This window comes from Dreissena polymorpha, chromosome 15 (assembly GCF_020536995.1).
Source record: "Dreissena polymorpha isolate Duluth1 chromosome 15, UMN_Dpol_1.0, whole genome shotgun sequence".
NCBI classification, from domain to species: domain Eukaryota; kingdom Metazoa; phylum Mollusca; class Bivalvia; order Myida; family Dreissenidae; genus Dreissena; species Dreissena polymorpha.
The window spans coordinates 59355841-59380651 of NC_068369.1; the positions used below are offsets into that span (position 1 = coordinate 59355841).

Sequence of the window (24811 nt, forward strand, 5' to 3'; positions counted from 1 at the left end):
TTTCTAAGTAACACAAAAATCTCTTTTTATTTATTCCCTATGTAACTGCGTCTGTTTACATTTTACAAATGAAGGTCTTCGCATGCGCACAGCATTTGCTGTAAATACGCTAACATTTTCCTAGGTAACACTCTAGTAAGTGTATCCTAATTGTTTTCTAATTGTTTGAAATTTGAAAAGAGATGAAAAATGGATTGAAAATAAATTTGGTGTTTAATATATTTTTCAGAAATAAAAACCCGTCAGAATGAACATTATGTTGTAAGAAATTTACAAATGTAAAAAATTTTATCATATTAAAGGTGTATAATTGTTTATATGTTCATTGTTTATGAAGTTAAATACAATTCACAGGCTTTCTACTGGTCCCTACTTTTCCTACTTTTCCCTACTTTTTTTTCTTAACCCTACTTTCCCCACTTTTTTTAAAAATAGCCCTATTATCCCTACTTTTTATGCCCCCCGGATCGATAGATCAGGGGTATATTGTTTTTGGCCTGTCTGTCTGTCTTTCATTCTGTCATTCTGTCCCACAACATTAACCTTACAGTAAAGTTTTGCAATAACTTTTGAAATATTGAACATGGCACAACTTGATATTTGGCATGCATGTGTATCTAATAGAGCTTCACATTTTGAGTGGTGAAAGATCATTTGGCATGCATGCGTATCTTCTAGAGCTGCACATTTTGAGTGGTGAAAGGTCAAGGTCAAAGTCATCCTTCAAGATCAAACGTCAAAAATTTAAAACTTTAATATAGTAAAGTTTTTCAATTACTTTTGAAATATTGAACATAGCAACCTGATATTTGGCATGCATGTGTATTTCATGGAGCTGCACATTTTGAGTGGTGAAAGGTCAAGGTCATCCTTCAAGGTTCAACAGCTCAAAAATTTAAACTTTTATATAGTAAAGTTTGCAATAACTTTTGAAATATTGAACAAAGCAACTTGATATTTGGCATGCATGTGTATCTCATGGAGCTTCACATTTTGAGTGGTGAAAGGTCAAGTTCAAGGTCATCCTTCAAGGTCAAATGTACAAAAAAGCGGTGCATTAGGGGGCATTGTGTTTCTGACAAACACATCTCTTGTTCATGTTGCAAGTGAAAAAAGTAAAATGTTAAATGAAGGTTTACATGATTCTCCTTTAGATATTTTCAGAATTTCCATCCATAATGAATCTTTTGTAATGAGAACAGTTCAGATGTGTTTGGGGGGATCACCTTGTGATGTCCATCCTTGAAAGCACCATGGTTCCTTGACTAATCAGTACAGACATACCGGTCTTTAGGTAAGATAATATCCTTTTACACTGTGAAAATACATGTGTGTTCTATTTAATCATAACATATGTGCTTCTTGAAATAGAGGTGACAGATATGCACGCTTCATCTAGACTTTATACTGCCAAGTTTCTTTTTTATGTCCCCCACTATAGTAGTGGGGGACATATTGTTTTTGCCCTGTCTGTTGGTTGGTTGGTCGGTCTGTCTGTCTGTTTGTCTGTCTGTCTGTTTGCGCCAACTTTAACATTTGCAATAACTTTTGCATTATTGAAGATAGCAACTTGATATTTGGCATGCATATGTATCTCATGGAGCTGCACATTTTGAGTGGTGAAAGCTCAAGGTCAAGGTCATCCTTCAAGGTCAAAGGTCAAATATATGGGTCAACATCGCTAATTTAATGTACACTTTTGCAGTATTTCAATATTCAAGATAGCAACTTGATATTTGGCATGCATGTGTATCTCATGGAGCTGCACATTTTGAGTGGTGAAAGGTCAAGGTCAAGGTCATCTTTCAAGGTCAGAGGTCAAATATATGTGGCCAAAATCGCTCATTTTATGAGTTCTTTTGCAATATTGAAGATAGCAACTTGATATTTGGCATGCATGTGTATCTCATGGAGCTGCACATTTTGAGTGGTGAAAGGTCAAGGTCATTCTTCAAGGTCAGAGGTCAAATATATGTGGCCTAAATCGCTTATTTTATGAATACTTTTGCAATATTGAAGATAGCAACTTGATATTTGGCATGCATGAATATCTCATGGAGCTGCACATTTTGAGCGGTGAAAGGTCAAGGTCAAGGTCATCCTTCAAGGTCAAATATATGGGTCAAAATTGCTCATGTAATGTCACTTCTGCAATATTGAAGCTAGCAATTTTATATTTGAAATGCATGTGTATCTCATGGAGCTGCACATTTTGAGTGGTGAAGGGTCAAGGTCATCCTACAAGGTCAAACGTCATATAGGGGGACATTGTGTTTCACAAACGCATCTTGTTTCCCAATGACGCTACTAATTGAAGGAACCTACAAATGCCATGCTGTGTTTTAAATCTTATGAGTTTAATTCATAATTGCAGATGCTGCTTTCCTTTCTAACAAAATATATTTTAGTTCATATGTTAAGCTTGCTTTTCTTAACTGTCATTTTAATCATTAATAATTGTATATGACCCCACAAAAAGGGTGGGGGTGATTTGCCATTGTTTCTCTGTCCATCCATCTGGCTATCCATAGCCCACAGTTTGTGTCGCGCAGAACTCAAAAGTATAGCTGCTAGAGCCATCTTTCTTTGAATTGTTGTCAGCATGTGAACTTGTATACTGGAGTATTTAAATGCAATTGTATCAGGTATCTATGGAATTATGGCCCCTGATTTAGAAAACGATAGGATCTTTGTGACAGAGCCAAATTGTGAGGGCATCTGTGTCCTATGGACACACATATACTTTAAAATTAATAAATTGAATAGAATTTGATTAACACTGTGGCATTTGTAGTTTGATATAAGAAACTGCATTGACCAACTGCTTTGACCAGCCTTGATTTGCTTTGTGTCAATAATATGTTGCAGCAGTGACATACTTATAACTTAGATCCATACAATGTCCATTTTTATACTATAAATTCAGTCAAACCTGAATTCAGCGGTCAGTCAAGGGAAATGGCCAAAGTGACCGCTGTCCACAGGTGACCGTTGAATTCGGATCACAATTTTAAGATGGTTTGTCAGTTGGTAGTAGTGCTTCCTCGTTACCCCACCCAGTCGTTTGCATACAGTGTTAAACAGATGCTCATTGCCGTTAACTAAGCATAATAACAGAATTTACTTACATTGAATAATACATAATACTATCTTATAGATTGATTTAATTTCATATTGTTATTAAACTAAAGCAATGAATTTATCAACGCTAGTATAATTGTTTACTCATGCATCTCGATTATTCAGTAAATAAAACTTGTGACGTGCCGTTGACGTCACGTCCGTACAAGTCTAAAAAGCGGATTCGCTTTCATAAACCGATAGTACGGTGATATTGTACCGTTCTAATTCAAAGAAAAGACGCAAAAAGTTTGTTAAAATTTATTCGTACGCAAACATCACACAAAAAGCATTTTATTTCAACAACCTCATACAAAATACAACGCTTCAAACTCACATTTGCATTCGATTCATACTTCTCCATAATTTCTCGCTTACGCTTAAGCACACTCTATACTTGCGTACGTCCAACACAGAGCTCACTTGCTATTACACGCGAACTTTTTCCAGATTCATATAGTTTCAAACTCTTGACTCGCTCCTCTAATGTGAGGAACTTAAGTTTACCACTTATTGTTATTCCGTGATATATTATTCCGATTGCTTTTAAAAGTGTTGTGAACGCTAGAAAGCTCTTTTAAAGAATGATCCGAAAATGTTATTTTAAAATCGATACTCAATGTACTAATTAGCGGTCATTAAATTAGCGATTATTACTTTAAACGTGTCAAAAACTCTGACATATCTTCTGTTGAAGAAACCCCCACAATTATCCCCGGAAAACAAACCTTCTCAACACCTTATTATTTGTTTACTCGCAGTGGGCCGCTTTTATAATATCAAAGGCAATTACCGCTATCAAACGCTTTAACCGCAAAATAGACGGACAAATGATTTTCAGTGTTATTAATTTTCGCGACTCGAGACGACAGACGCGTGACCGTTTATTTCAGTTCCAACATGAATTTCGGAGTTGAATATAGTAGCCGTTGGCCGTTATGGACAGGTGGCCGTTAAATTCAGGTGTAATATAGAGTGTTTTTCGTCAGGGGGATTCCATGCTGACCGTTGTCTGCAGGTGACCGGTAAATTCAGGTGGCCGTTAGGTCAGTTTCGACTGTAGTCAGTTTCAATAACATAAAAATTATTCATAATCACTCTTAATCATTCAATTTGTATATGCATTTGCATTAAATGGCGGACATTTGTGTTTACTAAATTCTTTAATACATTCATGTCAATATTGGACGTATTTTGGTTTTGAAAAAAGAAATTGTAATAATAATGGATTATCGGGTAATGGATAGAATTGGAACATGCAAAGATCTATCAATATAATATGTTTTTACATTGTACAGTATACTAAAAATGTGAAAATCTTAAAATTTTCTCTTCTTTTGAGACCTCATTTTAACTTTTTGTGCTCTAAGAATAGCAGTATTTTGTCCCAACCAGGGAATAGCCCTGGACCCACAAGGGGGTCTAGGCGGCCTTTTGATCCCTGGCCTTATTAGTTACTATTCCACATAATCCTTTGCAATCATAATGACAACCCTATATGGCTTGAAACTAATTTTGCTTAAACCTTTACTCAATGTATACTCATTTTAACACCTTAGCAAACGGAATAGACCTTAGTCTCTGTTTGCTTATCCACTTAAAATAAAAATATAATTATTCACTATTGCATGTGGTGAGAAAATTCTTTGTTTTAGTACTAGTGCAAGAATATTTATATATTCATAGTTGTTGAAGTTTGGTACATATTCATGTAGGAAAGGGTAATACTTAGGGCTTTTGTACTTTGCTTTATAAGTTCATTGTATGTTTTGAATGTCATGTTCATTATTGTATTCTATTGTGTAAATTGTGTAAATTGATGTTAAATGAGATACAAAAAATTCAGTTGCCTGTATTTTAAGGATGGGCAGAACAAGGCATTCTCACAGCATCAGATGGACTAGGATATGTATCAATTTAACGGTAATTCCAGCTGAAAAATGGTAATTATTTTCTTATTTAGCCCTACTTTTTAACAGTAAAATTCCCTACTTTGCCCTAATTTTTGCCAAAATCTTGCCCTTATTTCGCCCTAGTTTTTGTGGAGAGGCAGTAAAAAGCCTGAATTAAATTGTTTATTTTAAACAACCACAAAGTTGATTATCATTTGTTTAAATAAAAACCGATAAACTTCTCACTGTTGAAGTCTATGCTTATGGAAATCATCAAAGCAAGTAACCTCTTCTGCAATGTCTTTGTTAAGAGTGTTTACAGCATGCAAATCTTTAAATTGGGACAGCCAATCAGAATTTACGACTCAACCCGAACATTACTTTCAATTTGCCAGTTCAACACTTTCAACATATTATTTTGATGTAAACAGACGATAAACATTTAGAAAAAAGGCAAAAAATCTAAAGACCAAAGGTTAATAATTATACCCCCACTAAACGAAGTTTAGGGGGGTATATAGAAGTGAGCTTGTCCGTCGGTCGGTCCGTGTCCGCTCTTTAATTCAAATAGTTTTCATTAAATCTTCACCAAACTTGGTCAGAAGTTGTATCTAAATGATGTGTAGGCCAATTTTCGAACATGGGCCTTGTCGGGTCAAAAACTAGGTCAGGGGGTCACTTAGTGCGTTTTAAACATTCAGCATGTTGTCCGCTCTCTAATTCAAGTAGTTTTCTAATTCAAGTAGTTTTCATCGGAGCTTCACCAAACTTGGTCAGAATCAGTATCTAGATGATGTCTTGGCCAAGTTCGAACATGGGCCTTGCCGGGTCAAAAACTATGTCACAGGGTCACTTAGTGCGTTATAAACATTCAGCATGTTGTCCGCTCTCTAATTTAAGTAGTTTTCATCAGAGCTTCACCAAACTTGGTCAGAATCAGTATCTAGATGATGTTAAGGTCAAGTTCAAACATGGGTCATGGCAGGTCAAAAACTAGGTCACGGGGTCACTTAGTGTGTTTTAAACATTGAGCATGGTGTCCGTTCTCTACTTCAAGCAGTTGTCATCCGATATTCACCAAATGTGGTCAGAAGTTGTATCTAGATGATGTCAAGGTCAAGTTCCAATATGGGTCATGCCGGGTCAAAAACTTGGTCACTGGGTCACTAAGTACGTTTTACACATTCAGCATGGTGTCTGCTCTCTAATTTAAGTAGTTTTCATATGATCTTCACCACACTTGGTCAGAAGTTGTATCTCACGTGCGACATCTCTGACCTTTATAATTCAACCGGAAATCTATTTGTATTCCGAAACACACTTCCAACTTTTATGCCCTTCGTAGAGTGGCATATAGCAGTTGAACTGTCCGTCAGTCAGTATGTCAGTATGTGTGTATGTCAGTCTGTCCGTCATTCCGATAAAAACACTTTAACGTAAGCCATAACTTTTTCACTATCGAAGATAGCAACTTGATATTTGGCATGCGTTATGTATCTCATGGAGCTGCCCATTTTGAGTGGTAGGCGTTCAAGGTCAAGGTCATCCTTCAAGGTCAAAGGTCAAAAACATAAAAAAGTCAAAGCGGTATCTCATAAAGTTGCACATTTTGAGTGGTGGAAATTCAAGGTCAAGGTCATCCTTCAAGGTCAAAGGTCAAAAAAACAAATACATTTGTTTTTCAAAGAGTTGCAATAGGGGGCATTGTGTTTCTGACGAACACATCTCTTGTTTATATTGATGAGAAATTTACGAATTCTAGCGTCAAATAAACCATCCTCATGCATTTAATGTTGACCCTTTTTCTGGACAAAAGTGTACAACATTTATGCGGCAATTTACGTCATGCTATCTGCTTGAAAAGCATGTGTGTGTTGATTTTTGGATAAAAACTTTGTAGCGCAGAGAACATTGAGATCTGTTGATTTAGGTTAATAGTTTTATTGTTCTTTTGAGCAAACTTATATCTTGAATGATTTGGCATTGACATTTGCTCTAAATGAATTTCAAATAAAACGCTTCTCATCTTAATCGTTTCAGTCTTTCAGTTTAGTCATTATTGAAACTGTACTGTCTACTTATTGAAGAGAACATCCGGAAAAAACTGGATTTAGTGTAAGGTGTAATGAAAAGACCCGAAGCACGTCTTATTACCTATTATGTATGCTGCGGTGTTGTGACAAAAGGCATTAATTCAAGTTCAAAAATGATGCCGGTTGATTGAAAAACATGGCCACCACGGGGGCGGGGCATTTTTCCTTATATGGCTTTGGTAAAACATTTTTAACACTCTACAGGTCAAATTTATTTTCCGATCATCATGAAACTTGGTCAGAAGATTTGTCAATGATATCTTTGATGAGTTCGAAAATCGTTTTGGTTGCTTTAAAAACATGGCCTCCAGGGGCGGGGCATTTTCCGTATATGGCTATAAATGTCTATAGTAAAACCTTATTAACAATCTAGAGGCCACATTTATTGTCTAGTTTTCATGAAATTTGGTCAGAAGATTGGTTTTAATAATATCTTGGATGAGTTCGAAAATAATTATGTTTGCTTAAAAAAACATGGCTTCCAAGGGGCGGGGCATTTTTCCTTATATGGCTATTGTAAAATCTTGTTAACACTCTAGAGGCCACATTTACTGTCAGATCTACATGAAACTTGGTCAGAAGATTTATCCCAATAATATCTTGGACGAGTGAAAAATTATGCCGGTTGGTCGAAAAACACGCCAGCCAGGGGGCGGGCATTTTTCCTTTTATGCAGTGCCGCTGATAAGCTGCGTATCTGCGTCTTTTACCCTATTAAAATGTTAAAGAGGAAAGAAATATATTATCATATGTATTGAAAACGCAAGCAATTTTACTTAAAAAAGATTCGTCAAATTTAATGCGTACGATACAATAGCTTTAATCGAAAATGCTTTGCTCATTTTTGGTATATTGAAAGTATTATTGTTACACGGCGACAGTTTCATTTAGCAAGGGCCTGGATGAAAGAGCAGGACAACAGACAAAGTAATTCAAACGCACTGCGGACTAGATTTCATAGTTAAATAAAGATTCTGACAAAAATAATTACGACGGCATACATGCGTTTTCAATCTTACTTCATTCGTCGCTCATTGTGCATGTATTTGTAAAGCGTCTGTTCTTTCAGTTTCTATTACGATGCGAAATACAAATGTATAAGATAGGTAGAAATACGTCAGCGATGGTTGCCCTAAAATATATGTCTATATGTTTGAAAGTTACAAAGATTTCAGTTAACATCAGGTTGTTTTTTTAAGTTTAAAGTTTATATATTCATGTATTATGAACAGTTCCAATGATTTCAAGGTTCAAAGGTATTATGAAACTTCAGTTTATTTAAGTTTATTATGATAGTTTACAGTTTTATTGAAACAATACAAGTGTGAAGCTTCAACAGAGGTAAAGAAGCAATGATTTTAAGGTATGAATTTTTATAACTTATTTAACCCTATTATAAGAAAGAAATCACCCTATTTTTCAAAATCAATGGGTGAAAACCCTTTTTCCCAAATAATTATCTGAGGCACTGTTATATGGCTATAGTAAAACCTTCTTAACACTCTAGAGGCCACATTTATTTTCTGATCTTCATGAAACTTGGTCAGAAGATTTGTCCTAATAATATCTTGTTATCTCAGGTGAGTGACTTTGGGCCTTTCAGGCCCTCTTGTTGCTAAAAAATACGCCTCAACTCGAGTGCATAAAATGTTTTTTTTTATATCAGTTTATCAGTTATCCAATTGCTTCATCAATTCCTTTAGCTTGTCCACCCGTTTATTTTAAAAATTATGACACATATCTGATAAAACATGAATTCTTTATTTTTATTCAGAAACTTTTGTGTTTATGCCCCGGGATCGAAAGATCGGGGTTATATTGTTTTTGGCCTGTCTGTGATTGTATGTGTGTGTCCCAAAACGTTATCCAAAACTTTTACCTTGGTCATTACTTTTGCAATATTAAAGATAGCAACTTTATATTTGGCATGCATGTGTATCTCACGGAGCTGCACATTTTGAGTGGTGAAAGGTCAAAGTCAAGGTTATCCTTCAAGGTCAAAGGTCAAAAAAACTAATTCAAAAACCTTTGCCAAAATTTTAATCTTCTTCATAACTTATGCAATATTGAAGATAGCAACTTGATATTTGGCATGCATGTGTATCTCATGGAGCTGCAAATTTTGAGTGGTGAAAGGTGTAGGTCAAGGTCATCCTTCAAGGTCAAAGGTCAAATTTATGGCTTCAAAGCGGCGCAATAGGGGGCATTGTGTTTCTGACAAACACATCTCTTGTTTTTAAATGTGAATGTATGTAAATCTATAGTTAAAAAAAAATAGGCAAAGATTACAAATGTAATATAAAATGCCAATAATTTTGAAAATATTCTCTATTAATCAATATGTTGGTTTCAATAAGAAGATCACTTTATGGATTTATTAAAAATTTATTACAAACATTAAATGTTGTTGATAAAATAATGGCGTAACAGATTGATAGTAAGACATGAACAAACCAGGGTTGCTAGTTTGCCCGTCTTGAATGGTCATGTTAGTAAGGAAGTTCTTGATATCTAGATTTGTTGTTAATATAAAAAATGTTTAATTAATTGTCTCACTTGTGTAGAAAATGTTTTCATTCAGTAAAAAATTCAATTTAATTCTTAAGTGCTTGAGAACGAATTTTGACTCAAAATACTTGAAAAGAGGCTTATTGAAATATAAAAAAACAAGCATTATTATGTATATTTTTTTATCAAATGTGGTATTTCTTGTTTATAGAGGAGGTATATTTTCAAGAATAAGCACTATTATTTTACATGTTTTGGAGAATTTGTGCCTTTCATCCTGTATTATCATATTACCAGCTTTTGGTTAAAAAATGCAATTTTGTACCCCCCCCCCCCTGTTGCAAAATAATTCATAAAAAATAGAATGTACATATTAATTAATAAAAACAAACAGAAAATGCTTTCTGAAACTTTAAATATTTATTTGACATCAATTTCTTATGTTTTAAATATTAATTGGTTTGTGCTATTTATAGTAATATACCAGACTTTGTGGCCTGTAATGGTTTGAGGTTTTTCATGCATACTGTTCTCAGGGTTGTTTTTTGCCTGATTTTCAAATCCCAAAAAGTATACTTTTTGCCCCAAAATATGGCAAAAAATTCCCTATTTCCAAAAAAATAATTTTTTTTAGAAAGAAGTGTCTTATGCGTATTTTATCTCATTTTTAATTCAATAACATCTAACAAAGTTTTTTATGATTTTGTTCTTTTAATTTGAATGATTATAAAGAGCTATATCAAATTTAGTATTTCCCTAATCAGTGAACTTTTTGTGAGGAAAAAAAGGCTAATGAATTTATTTTCCCAATTTCATGAAAATGCCAATAAAATTCCCAATTCCAAAGCCATGGCATATCTTCCCAAAAAGTGGGGAAAAAAACCTGGCTCTGCTATTTTATGGTCATGTGATAAAGAATGTTAGAGAACATAGTATATTTAATTGTGTATGAATTTAATGCTTGCAGCTGTTTGTAATAATAATTAAGTGTATTGATTTAAATGTCAATGAAGATGGATTGAATTCTTTCAAAACCATGCATCACCTATTTTGGTGTGTGTTGTTTTTCTGCAATTTTATTTTTAAAAATTTACTTTCTATTTCAGGTAAACCCTCATCACCAGCAGCATTGAACTTCACTGTCATTCAGAAATATGTGTATTTTGTTTGGAAACGTGGCTTCAATGGAGGACATCCACAGACATTTGTTATTCAATTATCTAAGGATTCTACAGACAATTACATCAACCACACAACCGTCATTGAGGAAGCAAGTATTGGACCTGATGACACGGTTACATTTAATATAACCAGCCTTGATGTGGGTGTTTATCATGCAAGACTTTTGACATTTAATGCCATTGGAGCAGCTGATCCAGTGATGTTTGGTGTGTTCAGGATTGCAAAAGGTATACATTTATATGCCTTCCATCAGTGCCAGTGGGGATATATGTAAATTGATTTTACTGAAACTCCCACAGTTCAGTGACCTTTATGGGTAGATGATCAATGAAGAAAGTTAATTTTACTGAACACAGTTTTGGCAGAATTATCGACCTTTTGATGCCACAGATATGATGACATATAGCAGTTGGATCGTCCGTCTGCCCATCTGTCTGTCCGCATTCCATTTTCCGGACTTTTTTCGAAACGCTATATAGATATTAGATATTGACCTAATATTTGATGTGTGTGTTTACCGACATGACTTATAGATGAAGTGTGTGGCAAAGTTAAGGGCCTTAGACTTGGACTTTTTCTCTATAATAACTCATTTTTGGTATTCGACCTACATAACCTACAGATGAAGTGTGAGTTTTGTACAGGTCTATTGATTTTTGGCAAAGACATAGGCCTTGGACTTATAACTATTCTCTATAATAACTGTTTTTGAAGGTGTTTTATGCAACACTTTCATATATTGAACTAATTTTTGGTATGTGGGTCTACCTACCAGACCTTCAGATGAAGTGTGAGTAAGGTTTAGGTCCATTGATTTTCGGTAAAGTTTTTGGCTTTGGACTTTTTGAAATTGTCTTCATAATAACTGTATTCTGGAGGTTTTTTTGCCAACGCATTAAGATATTGATGTTATTTTTATGCCCTCTCCATATAAATGCAGTAGGGGTGGCATATAGCTAATGAACTGTTGGTCTGACAGTCCTTCCAGTATTTTGTTTTCTGGAGTTTTTCATGCAGCGCTTATAGATATTACACTGATTTTTGGTATGTGAGTCTACCAACATAACTTACAGATAAATGTGAGAGTTGTTCCGGTCCATTAATTTTTGGCAAAGTTATGGGCCTTGGACTTAGACATTTTCAGTTTTTAGCTGACCTGTCACAAAGTGACATGGTGAGCTTATGTGACCGTGTGATGTCCGGCGTCGGTTGTGCGTGCATGTGTGCGTGCGTCCGCCAACAATGTGTTTGTGTAGACAGTAGAAGTCACAGTTTTCATCCAATCTTTATGAAATTTTGTCAGAATGTTTATCATGATGAAATCTGGGTTGGGATTGTATTGGGGTTATTTGGGGTCAAAAAATAGGTCACTAGGTCAAATAATAGAAAAACCTTGTGTAGGCAATAGAGGGCACAGTTTTCATCCAACCTTTTTGAAATTTGGTTAGAATGTTTATCTTGATGAAATCTGGGTTGGAATTGTATTTGGGTCATCTTGGGTCAAAAACCAGGTCACTAGGTCAAATAATAGAAAAACCTTTAACAGCATAACTAATTACTTTTCACTAGGTGTATAATAATAATTTATATATCAGATTTAAGAGAATACACTTTTCTTTATTATGGTTTTTATTTCATGATTATCCATAAAGGATAAGTGTTATTAATCGTTGCTTAATTATTGAACAATGCGGATTATCGGTATTTTCACACGTCCGCGGTAGAGTGCAATATGGCGGAGACGGTTTGGTGACGGTGGGTATTTTCCACATGTTTTGGGGTAAGGTAAATCCTAATGAATATTCATGAAGTGGAATTAACCGACCAGAGGAGAAATTTCCCTTCATGATGCTGCAACTTCCGTTAAAATCGGCTAGTAAACAATTGTGTTAGAATGGACCAAAGTCTGCGTAAATTTGTCGGAAACTTAATCGGTATGTATCACTAGAAGTTATATCGTAAAAAAGTACATACTCTAAGCTTTAATTCGATGTATTTCATGACCAAGTCGGTTCAAGTTTACCGTAAAACATTTTTGTTCAAAGTTCAGTGGTTACGAAAATCCCGAAATCTTCTACGGCGAAGCAATGGCCGCCATTTTGAATTTCCTTCGCTTAGCGTAAAAATAACGAAATATTCACAGAATAAAGCCTTATTAAGAAAAGGAAAACACTACAGTGAGTGTTAATCAATTCATCTAATATATTTCTGTGTTTTCTGTCACTAATTTATTATTTTCTGTTTGTAAGGACATTTAAATTCTTAACAAATTATGTAAACAGTACTGTATATCATTTCGGATACGCATCATTTCGTCTAGCGATTTTAAACCATAATATACCAGTTAGTTTTTGTAAACTGATTTTGCACGAAACAAATAATAATATACATGTTATATAAGTATTAAGGATTTTTATGATTAAGTTGTTTCAATATATATGTTCAATATTACATGTGCAGAGGACAGTATTTAGGTCTTTACTACTTTAGACATTTGGTTCTCATTATTTCTCATTGTGCACAATTGCAATCTGTATCTTAAGTATGTGTCAGGTGTATTGTAATCCAACAAAACTTCCATGGTCTGGTCTGAAGGGAGGATATGAAGATGGACTCCGGAAACTTCCCAGGCCCTTGCTGCCAACACATTGGTTTAACTATGCAAGTATTGAACGACTATTCAGTTCATAAAGGCAGAACAACTGACCAACAGACTTGTTATTGAGTTAAAACGTTATGTTAACAAAGATAATCTTCCAATAACAGTACTGATGGAATTGTTGAGACGTTTACATCCATCTGATGCAAATGACATTACACAGGGTGAATAATGCTGGTGAAATAAACATTAAATGGAAAGAAGAAAGTGAAAGGATTTTTATATTCAATAATTGTATATAATTATATTTTAGTTTTATTAATGTTTACATAAATTGGTTTGTGAATTTATTCTGTTATAAAAGGAAAAAAGGAAAAAAGCATTATTTTCATTATGGATAATCATCCTGTATGTAAACTATAAAGGGACATTTTTACAATTTTTACTCAATGTATAATGTCTATTTGTGTGTATTGACAATAAACTGTATTCTGTTCAACCTCATGTTTGTTTGTTTAATGATTTTACTTATATTGACATGTTTAATACGTTAAATTTTATGTAAAAATCTATTATAATAGAAAAACCTTGTGTAGACAATAGAGGTCACAGTTTTCATCCAATCTTTATGATATTTGGACAGAATGTTTATCTTGATAATATCTGATTTTGGATCGTATATGGGTCATCTTGGGTAATTAATTAGGTCACAGGGCCAATTCTAGTAAAACCTTGTGTAGATGAAAGAGGTCACAGTTTTCATAATGTCTTAATAAAATTTTGTCAGAATGTATTAATTAATGAAATCTAGCTTGGGATTGTATATGGGTCTGATAGAATTTAAGTTGATGTAGCTAGGTTAGTCAGGCGAGCTGAGTTTTTACGCCGTGCTTTCAGATATTAAGTTGATTTTGGGTATTTGAGTCTACCTACATCACCTACACGATGATGAAGTGTGGGTTTTGTTCCAGTCAATTGTTTTGGGGCAAGTTATGGGCCTTGGGCTGAGAGATGTTTGTAAAATAACCGTTTTTTTCCTGATTTTTTAGCTCACCTGAGTGCTCAGGTGAGCTTTTGTGATCGGTCTTTGTCCATCGTCTGTCCGTCCGTCCACATTTGTTCGTAAACCTCCAGAAGCCACATTTCTTGTCTGATCTTCATGAAAGAACGTCAGAAGCTTTGTCCCAATGAAATCTCGGTCGAGTTCGAAACTGGGTCGTGCCGGGTCAGATAACTAGGTCACTAGGTCAAAAAAAGAAGAAAAACCTTGTAAACACTGTAGAAGTCACATTTCATGCCCAATATTCATGTAACTTTGTCAAAATGTTTGTCTTAATGATATCTTGGTTGAGTTTAAAAGTCGTTCTGGTCTGTTGTAAAACATTGCCGCCAGTGGGCGGGGCAGTTTTCCTTATTTGGCTATTGAGAAAGCTTGTAAACACTCTAGAGGCCACATTACATGTTGGATCTTTATGAAACTTGGTCAGAAGCTTTGCCCCAATCATATCTTGGTCGAGTTCGAAACTTGGTCATGCCGGGTCTAAAACTAGGTCACTAGGTCCAAAAAAAAGAAAAACCTTGTTAGCACTGTAGAAGTCACTTTTCATGCCCAATCGTCATAGAACTTTGTCAAAATGTTTGTTTTAATGATATTTTGGTTGTGTTTAAAGGTGGTTCCGGTCCGTTGAAAAACATGGCCGCCAGTGGGCGGGGCAGTTTTCCTTATTTGGCTATTGAGAAACCTTGTAAACACTCTAGAGGCCACATAACTTGTCCGATCATTATGAAACTTAATTAGAAGATTTATCCCATAGATAACTGAATTGAGTTCGAAACTGGGTCATGCTGGGTCGAAAACAAGGTCACTAGGTCAAAAAAGGAGAAACCTTGTAAACGATGTAGAAGTCACATTTCATGCCCTATCTTCATGTAACTTTGTCAAAATGTTTGTCTTAATGATATCTTGGTTGATTACAAAAGTGGTTCCGGTCAGTTGAAAAACATGGTGGCCAGAAGGCGGGGTTGTTTTCCTTATTTGGCTATAGAAAAACATTCTAAACACTCTAGAGGGCACATTTCTTGTCAAATCTTCATGAAACTTGGTCAGAAGATTTTTCCCAATGATAGCTTGTAAACACACTAGAGGCAATAACTTTTGTTCAATAATGATGATACTTGACAAGGATGTTTTTCTTGATGATATCTATGCTAAGTTTGACATTGGGTCATGTGGGGTCAAAACCTTTGTCAGGAGGTCTAAATCTTACTAAAACCTTGTAAATACATGTAGAATTAGCATTACTTGCAAATGTTTGCATGCAGAAAACCCATGCAAATGGACAAAACTCAATCAGAATTAATCATATGCTCACACTGCAAAAGTTAATAGAAGAGAACCAATCTTATATGCTCTAGAGTACTGAATTTTCACTAAGCAATGGAAAAGGCTGGTAAAGAAGGTGAGCGAACTAGGGCCATCCTGGCCCTCTTGTTTTTTAAGCGAATTTTTCAGATATTGAGCTCATTTGTATGACCCCTGTAATGGATTGCATATAGCAGTTGAACTGTCCATCCGTCCGTATGTCAGTCCGTCCTGCATTCTGTTTTTTGAAGAGTTTTTTATGCGGCGCTTTAAGATATTTAGCTTATGTTTGGCATACGAATCTATATTCATGCTTTACAGATAAAGTATGAAATTTATTTTGGTCCATTGATTTTTGTTGAAGTTATTGGCCTTTTCTTTTGAAATTTTCCAGAGTTATTTTATGTAACGCTTGCAGACATTAAGCTGTTTTTTGGTATGTAAGTCTATCTAGATGACTTACAGAGGAAGTGTGTGTTTTGTTCTGGTACATTTGATTTTGACGAAGTTTTGGGCTTAAAAATGTTCTGTTTTCTGGAGTTTTTAACGCAATTCTCTCAGATATTGATCTGATTTTTGGAATGTGAGTCTACCTACATGACCTACAGATGAAGTGTGAGTAAGGTTTGGGTTCATTGATTTTCGGCTAGGTTATGGGCTTTGGACTAAGAAATGTTCTTTATAATAACTGTTTTCATGAGTTTGTTTAACCAGGTTGTCCGAATGAAAAAACTGGTTATTAGATTGGCGAATGTCGGCGGGCGGGCTGGTGGGCTGGTGGGCGGAACAAGCTTGTCCGGGCCTTTACGTTGTCGTTAATTGTGAGATTTTAAAATCATTTGGCCCGTTTGTTCACCATCATTAGACGGTGTGTCATAGCGAAAGAATTACGTCGATATCTCCAAGGTCAATGTCACAATTTGAGTTCAAAGGTCAAAAACGGCCCTAAATGAGCTTGTCCGGGTCATATCGATGTCGTTTATTGTGAAATTTTAAAATCATTTGGCACATTTGTTCACCCTCATTGGATGGTGTGTCGCACGAAAGAATTACGTGGATATATCAAAAGTCAAGGTCGCCACGACTAAGAATAGATTGATTTTCCAACAATTGGGGTAACTATGAACAATCAGTAACAATGCACTTTTTGAGTTGTCTCCTTTTATCAGACTTTTTTTCAAATTGAAATCAAGGTCGCCACGAGTAAAAATAGATTGAATTTGAAACAAGGGGGTAATAATACTTTCAGTTATTGCAAACTGCTGGGAAACATGAATACAAAATAAATAAAACCCCTTAACATTGGACCGTGTAAGAACTAATGTCCATTAATTTTGGGGACTACGGTAATTGCAGTGTGAAAAAACAACGTGGAACTTAGATTATAATTATCAGGCTACACTCTTTGAAGCGTTCAAGCAAAGAAAAAATAAGGGAATAAAACACCTTCTAATGCCATATGATTATTTTTTAAATAAAAAAGTAATTACAGTATTTATTAAACCTCACTTGTATTGAAATTGTGATTAAATACCGAATCAATTTACATGTTTATAACTCGTAATAAAAAAATTCTCTATTTGAGTATATAAATACTAAAGAGAAATGCACGAAATTAACCAGTTATTAATTTGCAGCTAGGGAAATTGTGATTCAATCACAAATAAATATATAACTTGTACCGATACATGAGGTATATGAGCATATAACTACTCAATAGAAATGTCAGAAATTTACCACTAAATAATGTGTAACCAGTGGAATTATAACTTACTCAATAAATTGTTATTTTCCACTGCTGACATTTATTTTTAGAAAATCACAATCATATAGGAGCGAGTAAATACGACAGAGTAATTTACACAAACACTGCTTTAAATTTAACGGTGTGATAAATTATTGGCATTAGCAATCCATTAATCCAGTAAAAAAAGAACACCTAAAAATAGAAGAACAGATCAAGCAGTTACACTGTTCAACGAACCACAATATGACGTTAATAGTTCAACCTAAAATTCAGCAAATAAGCTGACAAAAACCGACGAAATCTTTTTAATTAAATGGAAAGTACTTTGAAAGTATCTTAACAAAAATATTTCAGTAACAGAACGTGACCAAAACAACGATAAAAAATGGACAATTTCAAAATTTTTGTTTTTTTAAGATGGCCGACTCCGAACGCGGAGGTTAAAATTCCCGACTGTTAACAAATACAAATGCTGCAGGTTTGGTGCTCGCAGCGCCAATTTTAGTGCTTATCAATGGAAACACTATTCAACTTACCTAAGTTACTTGAATTTGTCTCCATCTTTATTAACAGCGCAGTATAAACCTCCTTGAAGAACTCAATGAAGTCTAGCACTGCACTGGCGTTCTATATGCGTTCTTCGGTGAAAAGGGCAATCAGGCAAAACGGTCGGCACGGTCACAATATAAAATGTTCAATCGAATCATTGTTAAACTTGGCCATTATGTTAAGCGGACTAATATCTGTGCAGAATTCGATAATCAGAAACATCGCCCGAAGAACTATTGAATAAAAGGCCTTGAATGATCCTAATTTTGGAAAATTAATGCCCTTTCTCCAATTCTACATATAAGTTACCCAGACATTTATATGGGCGAAGTATGTGACAAGTTGGCACTTTTGTTGCCTTATATAATATAACATTCATTTTGTCTTCCCAACGTCTCTTTTAAGACAAAGTTTCTCACTTTTTGCTGAAATGCCTTTATACAAAGTTTATATTGATAAGAAATCGAGTTATACTACTGCAAGGGAGACGTTACACGTGCAATTATGAGTACCGCGGAAATTGAAGAAGTAAAGAATAGGGTAGGCTTGGATAAACAGATTATTGTGTACAACTTTAAACCGAATTTATATTTGTTACTTCTACTTACAAAGAATCGGATAATGCACTGAACAGAAATTAACAGACACTTATACGCGTTTAGACATACATTTTAAATGTAATCATGGGCGGTTGAATAAGCCATCTTTATTGCATTTTAACACAAGCGATGCGCGTGGTAACATAACTTAATAATGCGTATGTTCCTCGCGATTTACTTTTGAAACAACTTACATCTTACTGTTGTTTTTCGTGTTTGTTATTAAAAAATACTGATATTATTAATGACAAGTACAATAACGGATATTTGGTTATAGATAATGCAAAGTGTTTGCACCAATGTAGCTTTATGTGTGACTAAAATAATGGCAGTCGAATAATATTTTGGTAAAAATGGTAACAGGTTCATTTACGTGGCTGTGTCATTAAAGATAGTTTTGTCAGTCTGTTGTAGTGTGTTCGATTGTTGAGTTAGTATGAAAATGATATTCTAGTAGACGTTTCAAAATGGTGTTACACCGCGTTAGGAGTAAAATCATTATTGTAAATATTTACTTAACCTTACATATACAAGTTTTTAGTTATTTTTAAAACTTATAATTCAAGAGTCCGATGAGGCGGAATTCACTTCCAGTGCTAGTACAGGTGCGATCGCTGGTGGAATAATTGGAAGTCTCTGTGGAATCCTTATCATAGCACTCGCTGTTGTTGCAATGATGAGATATGAAATTAAATGCGTCCGGAGGCAAGGTATGGTGACACTTAGTATCGAACTGTTCAAAACCATTACAATGATATTTTAGCAAGGTAAAAATACATATTAACAATGTTAAGAATCGTTTTGTTTATGACAATAACTGTGGAAATTCTATGGAAAGTGATTGTATGGACACGTCATGTAAACTGTTGTACATTAAAAAATGAAATATTGCAAAACACATGTTAAGTTCATAGCCGATAACTACACGATATCTAAAGAATAATATGATATATGGCATATTGTTTCAGTCCTTCGGAACGGCAGGTGAGCATAAACCGTACTTGAAATGTTTATACCTCCTTGTAGTTTAAGGCATTAATCATCGCTCTTGTCTGTTCTGGCGTGCGCTGTCATGTCTGTAACTCCGAAAATAAGTACGTAGCTATGTCCAGCATATTTAACTTGGTGGATATCGCGCACATAGATGTAGATGATCGTAAAGAAAGTAATTTGAGCTGAAACGATTTTTGTCTGAAAATTCCTTTCCAAAAACTAGGTTACCTTCGTAGGAATTTACATCCCTTTAGCGCAATTACGTAATAACCTTAGTTATAATTTAACTTCCGGGGACTGCTTTCTCAGACATTGATTTAAGCATGTGACTAAAACCCTTAAAAAACTAGGTGCTATCCTAGTATTCGAAAAAAGTTTTACCCACATTTCCTTGTAAACTTCCGAGGACTTTGTGTGAAATCCATTTATTTCAAGTATGCGATTATAAGTCGCGTCTAAAACGTGAAATTTAACAATAAAAAGCTAAACGTTTGATAATGTATATTTATAATAGGTTATACAATTGAAAGAACTAAAAAAATCATCTTCTTATTATTTAGCCTCAAATCTAGTATTCTCGCGTTTTCTTCATTGCATGTTTGTGTGTACATTTAATAACCAATGATCGATATATATTGGTAGCGATAAATGTTTTCCCGCAGATTTAACAAGAACTTCGCGCAAATATGTGTTTGTAAACAAAAGTCAGAGGGCATAAATGCCGCGATAATAGCCGACCATCGAGAATACCAGGTTAGAGTATAGCGTGTGAGATTGTTAAAAGGGTTATTACAAATAGGGAAGATACCTCGCAAGTCTAGCTAGTACAAATCTATCTTGTTTTACTGATATTACACGTTTATTCCCAACAGATAATTGGATGTAAGGCTAATACAAATTCTAAAGTCGCACACGACAGGGTCTTAAGAATATGCGTTTAAAACGAAACAGCTTATTCGGTGTATTCGCATAATGTAGATAACGATAAGGATTTTGATGTTGTGACAACTTACACGCCAATCATTGTCCCACATGTTTCCGTCTCAAAGTTAAGTATTTCATACACAGTTTAACTGTTTCCATTGTTTGCTTCTTGCTGTTTCACCAACTGAAACCTCAACATCGTATATATATTCGTATATTGCATGCTGCGTACGCTTTATTCATAAGGTTTAAACTAATGATTAATTAATGCAATAATGACAATATATATTTCTTTAAAGCAAAAATAAATTAAATTAATACACATTCCATAACAAATTAAGGGAGTGTACATGTTTGCGTTTAGCACATGTAGAATATTTATAAATTACATTACTTTTCAATTCTTGTATTTTGACTAAAACTTTATTTGAATGCTATGAAAGTAAATTGTTGTTTTTGAAACCGCATCCAAATAAAGTTACACAACGTTTGTCAATAAAGTTAAACTCCGTTGTTCATTCCTTGACAACATTTGACTTAAATATTTGCATATCAGACAATACAATTGTATTTAATTAATACACTACCTTGTTTATTGCGTGATGTTTAAACTAGAAACGATGTTTTATAATCCTGACAAAATTTATAGATTTCAAATCAATAATTGGAGTGCGAAAAGTTTGCATTGTTGCCATTTAAATATTAAATGATAATTATCGCGTTCGATTTGTATTTCATTGCATTCACGTTCAAACCAAGCTTTTACTCCACACGCAAAGTCATTTTTAGATATCATTTAATTAAATGAAAACAATCAAAATAAACCGATTTTACAAGTATGTTTTACGACAAAAAATTATTTAAATACTCGTAATAGAACGTACCGTATGCTTGCTCAACTATTCATTGTTTGCTTATGGTATTTCAATACATTAAAATGCGAATGGCAATAAATAAAAGTCGCAAGAAGTGAACAGGGACATCACTCGTGATTGCGCTAGGGAAGTTACCTGTAAAGGCCATTGTCTCCGATTCCACTTTAGAATACATAGTCCGCTGAATCTTTTGTTTTCTCTTCGTTTTAGTTTCTGCGAAAATCCTGATTTAAATATCACAACTGATTACCCTTAAATTGTTGAAGATGGTATAAAGAAAGGATTTGAGCTGCGATGAGTTAAGATTGGCAGATTTTCGGCCTTCTGTCCGTTTTTCACTACAGAATAGTTTTAGTCCCAACATTTTTTTTTATAATCTTAAACTACTGGGAAAATCTCGCTCACTCGTGCAGTCTAATGACCTGAAAGCGTACATGATCGTGTGACCTGTATAGAATGTTAAATGGATTGGCCTGTATCCAAACATGTTTTTGGGGTCATCAGTGTCTGTAACGCATTTCTAGTTAAATATAATTCTACCATGAAATGCGCGTGAAATGTATAGCCGACTTTTATTGTTTCACAATTTCACATGCTCGATACACCAATATATAAATAAGATGTTTACTTTGTTTTTTAGTATTATCAGTTATTAAATATTTAATGTTAAGTATACATGTTTTGTATTCGTATTATTATGTTATATAAACATTTCGTAAGAAGAAAGTCAATTTTCGTTGCCTTAGGTCCTTTAAAATGGGCTTTATTTGACTTTCTTTATGACCCATTCATTATATGGTTAAATACATTCATTGTTTTATGCGCCCCTTACAGACAGAATGAAACTACATCGCCGTGTGAGGGCAATGGTACCGACTTTAACAATAAGGCTTACGAAACTCTTGGTAAGTTATAATTGCTAAGGTAGTTGTTTTGTTGCGCGTTAAAGATTTTACATTTACGGTACAATATCAACGACAATGTTTCAAAGTATTAGGGTCCGCTCTAAATGAGTTGCAGAATTATCAATACTGAGAAAACCAAGTCGTGAATTCAACGTTTGATTATTTGTAGCGTATAAATATGATTGCGACTATAAATATAATGAACATAGCCAAATTAAATAACTTGAATGTCTTCACCTGATGACATTAATAAGTAACACAATCCCCATTTAATGAGGTTAATACTTAAGTACAAACACATATATTGCTATATTCTTATCTTTCAGATGTTGATCAAGGGTAAGTACACGTTGATTAATTTAGTATTACCGTAAGCAATGACTTACGCACAGAACAAACTATGCATTTATCAATACTGTTTTTGTGTCAAGAACCAAGTCGAATCAATTGTATAATCTGTTTAAGGAAAGCCATCTACATGTCATTGAGTCGACAGGCTGTGCAATGCAAAACTCATGTGCATTTGAAATCAGAGGATAATGCAGGTATACTGCGTGAATAGTATACAAATGTTTCTATTACCACTATCTAAAATCAAGCTAATATGTTAATGAAATGTGCCCTAAAAGTTTGTCAAACTGACTTAGTTGACAAACATCATGTTTTGCTTTTTATTTCCAGAAAAAGCTGTGTACATGAATACATCATTCGTAACTGTCTAGAAGACCAGTTCAAATAGCAAAGTGTAAAGCAATATAGAACGTATCAGAACGTTCTATACTTCCCTGTCGTTTTTGTCGAGATCTAAAATATTCTTAATTGAACGATGTTGATTTTATGCTTGCATATACAAGTCATCAAACGGAAACAACAGGCGTATGTACGATGCAATCTGACAGCTACCTTAAATAGTTACAACACAAAGAGCAACAAGCAGCTGTTTTTAGATAAACCGTTGACAAGATGGTTATCTTTAAACAAACTGAAATTATCGTTTAAAACGCTTATATATTTAATTTATATTTATTCAAGTAATTCGTGTGAACTGTCTGTTTTTATCAAACACAAGATTATAGCTTTTTGTGTGAAATACTAAATAATTGTTTCAGAACTGTGCTAGTATGATCCTACTGTAGTTGCAAATAAGGATATTTAATCCTATAACACTCGCGATTGTTGGTTTTTGTCGACTTGCTTTGTAAAATGTATTTCGATATATAAGGCTTCATTCAATCCGAACCTGTAAAAATGTGTTTTATTCTACTAATTGTTATTTTCCATATAACATAATACAGTGTAAATATATATATATATATATATATATATATATATATATATATATATATATATATATATATATATATATATATATATATATATATATATATATATACATGATAATACTAAACTTTATGATCTTAAAATACCTAAACATTACCTTTTTTGAACTTTGAAATGTGGATATCTACTCGATTATCGCAGTGTTAATACGACTGAACTTGAAATCAAAGCGATTTGCTCAGCTACAAAAACACGTATCAGACTACTATCTTTCTAATGAAAACGTGTGTGTATGTTAAAAATTCATGTAAAAAGGTTTACAAAACAATTAGCCTTTAGTTGTTTTGAAATTTTGTAGATTATAAATATATATTAACTTGTATATTAATTTCATATGTAATAATAAGAATGTATAAATCATTTAAAATTAAATTACTATATATGTTTATTTCTTGTGGTAATGCACTTTATGAGTAAATGTGCTAACATGTACTTGAAACGTTATGAGGGCTCCCGCGTGTGAGGCGTGTAAATAGACTAATGCCAACCAATTTGAATTTATAGCTGCTTATATCAGCGCTGAAAATATAATTAGAATACATTCAATTTGGCCTATTTGTGTGTGTGTGAAGGGGGGGGGGGGCGGGGAGGACCACATTACCCAGATTAAATCTCACAAATCCAGTATGGTGAGCACCGACTAATATAAAGCAACATGCACCGAGAAAGTTATGTTCAAACTATTGCTCTAAACTTACAGACACTTAATTTACATTGCCAGCCAAAAAATGTGTCAACTTGTATGGAAACAGTCAAACAGTACATAAACATTTATTTTGTTTTAAACATTTTTTACTTATTTCTTTGTTATGTATTTAACATATTTTTTTTATATATACCGTGACTCTAAAGATTGCTTTTCTTTAGTCCAACCTTGTTTAATACAAATATATATGAACATACTTGATAAAATACAACTAGTATTTTTTATGTAATGATATAAAATAAAATAAAAATAATACATTTCTTTGCAAAATGTAATGATTGTTATGTTGAACAACCTTAAAAGTAAGTTATATGTATAGGTTATGACTAAACTATTTAACAACTCACGTTAAATCTACTTGTTTAAAGTATGCATACTTGTTTAGTGTACAGTGTAAGCATTGCCGAATTTGCACG

General features: G+C 34.0%; 1 protein-coding gene across 1 annotated transcript in view; it reads left to right on the top strand.

Moving 5' to 3' along the window:
* The window catches only part of LOC127860273 (hemicentin-2-like), a 483526-nt gene extending 459889 nt beyond the window's left edge, over nucleotides 1–23637 (top strand). The window contains exons 9-15 of the mRNA XM_052398268.1: nucleotides 10720–11022; nucleotides 19218–19361; nucleotides 19620–19635; nucleotides 22278–22348; nucleotides 22675–22687; nucleotides 22814–22893; nucleotides 23030–23637. Coding sequence (XP_052254228.1) covers nucleotides 10720–11022; nucleotides 19218–19361; nucleotides 19620–19635; nucleotides 22278–22348; nucleotides 22675–22687; nucleotides 22814–22893; nucleotides 23030–23070 — 668 coding nt within the window. The 3' untranslated portion in view covers nucleotides 23071–23637. The remainder of the gene's footprint in view (nucleotides 1–10719; nucleotides 11023–19217; nucleotides 19362–19619; nucleotides 19636–22277; nucleotides 22349–22674; nucleotides 22688–22813; nucleotides 22894–23029) is intronic.
* Nucleotides 23638–24811: the final 1174 nt, after the last annotated feature.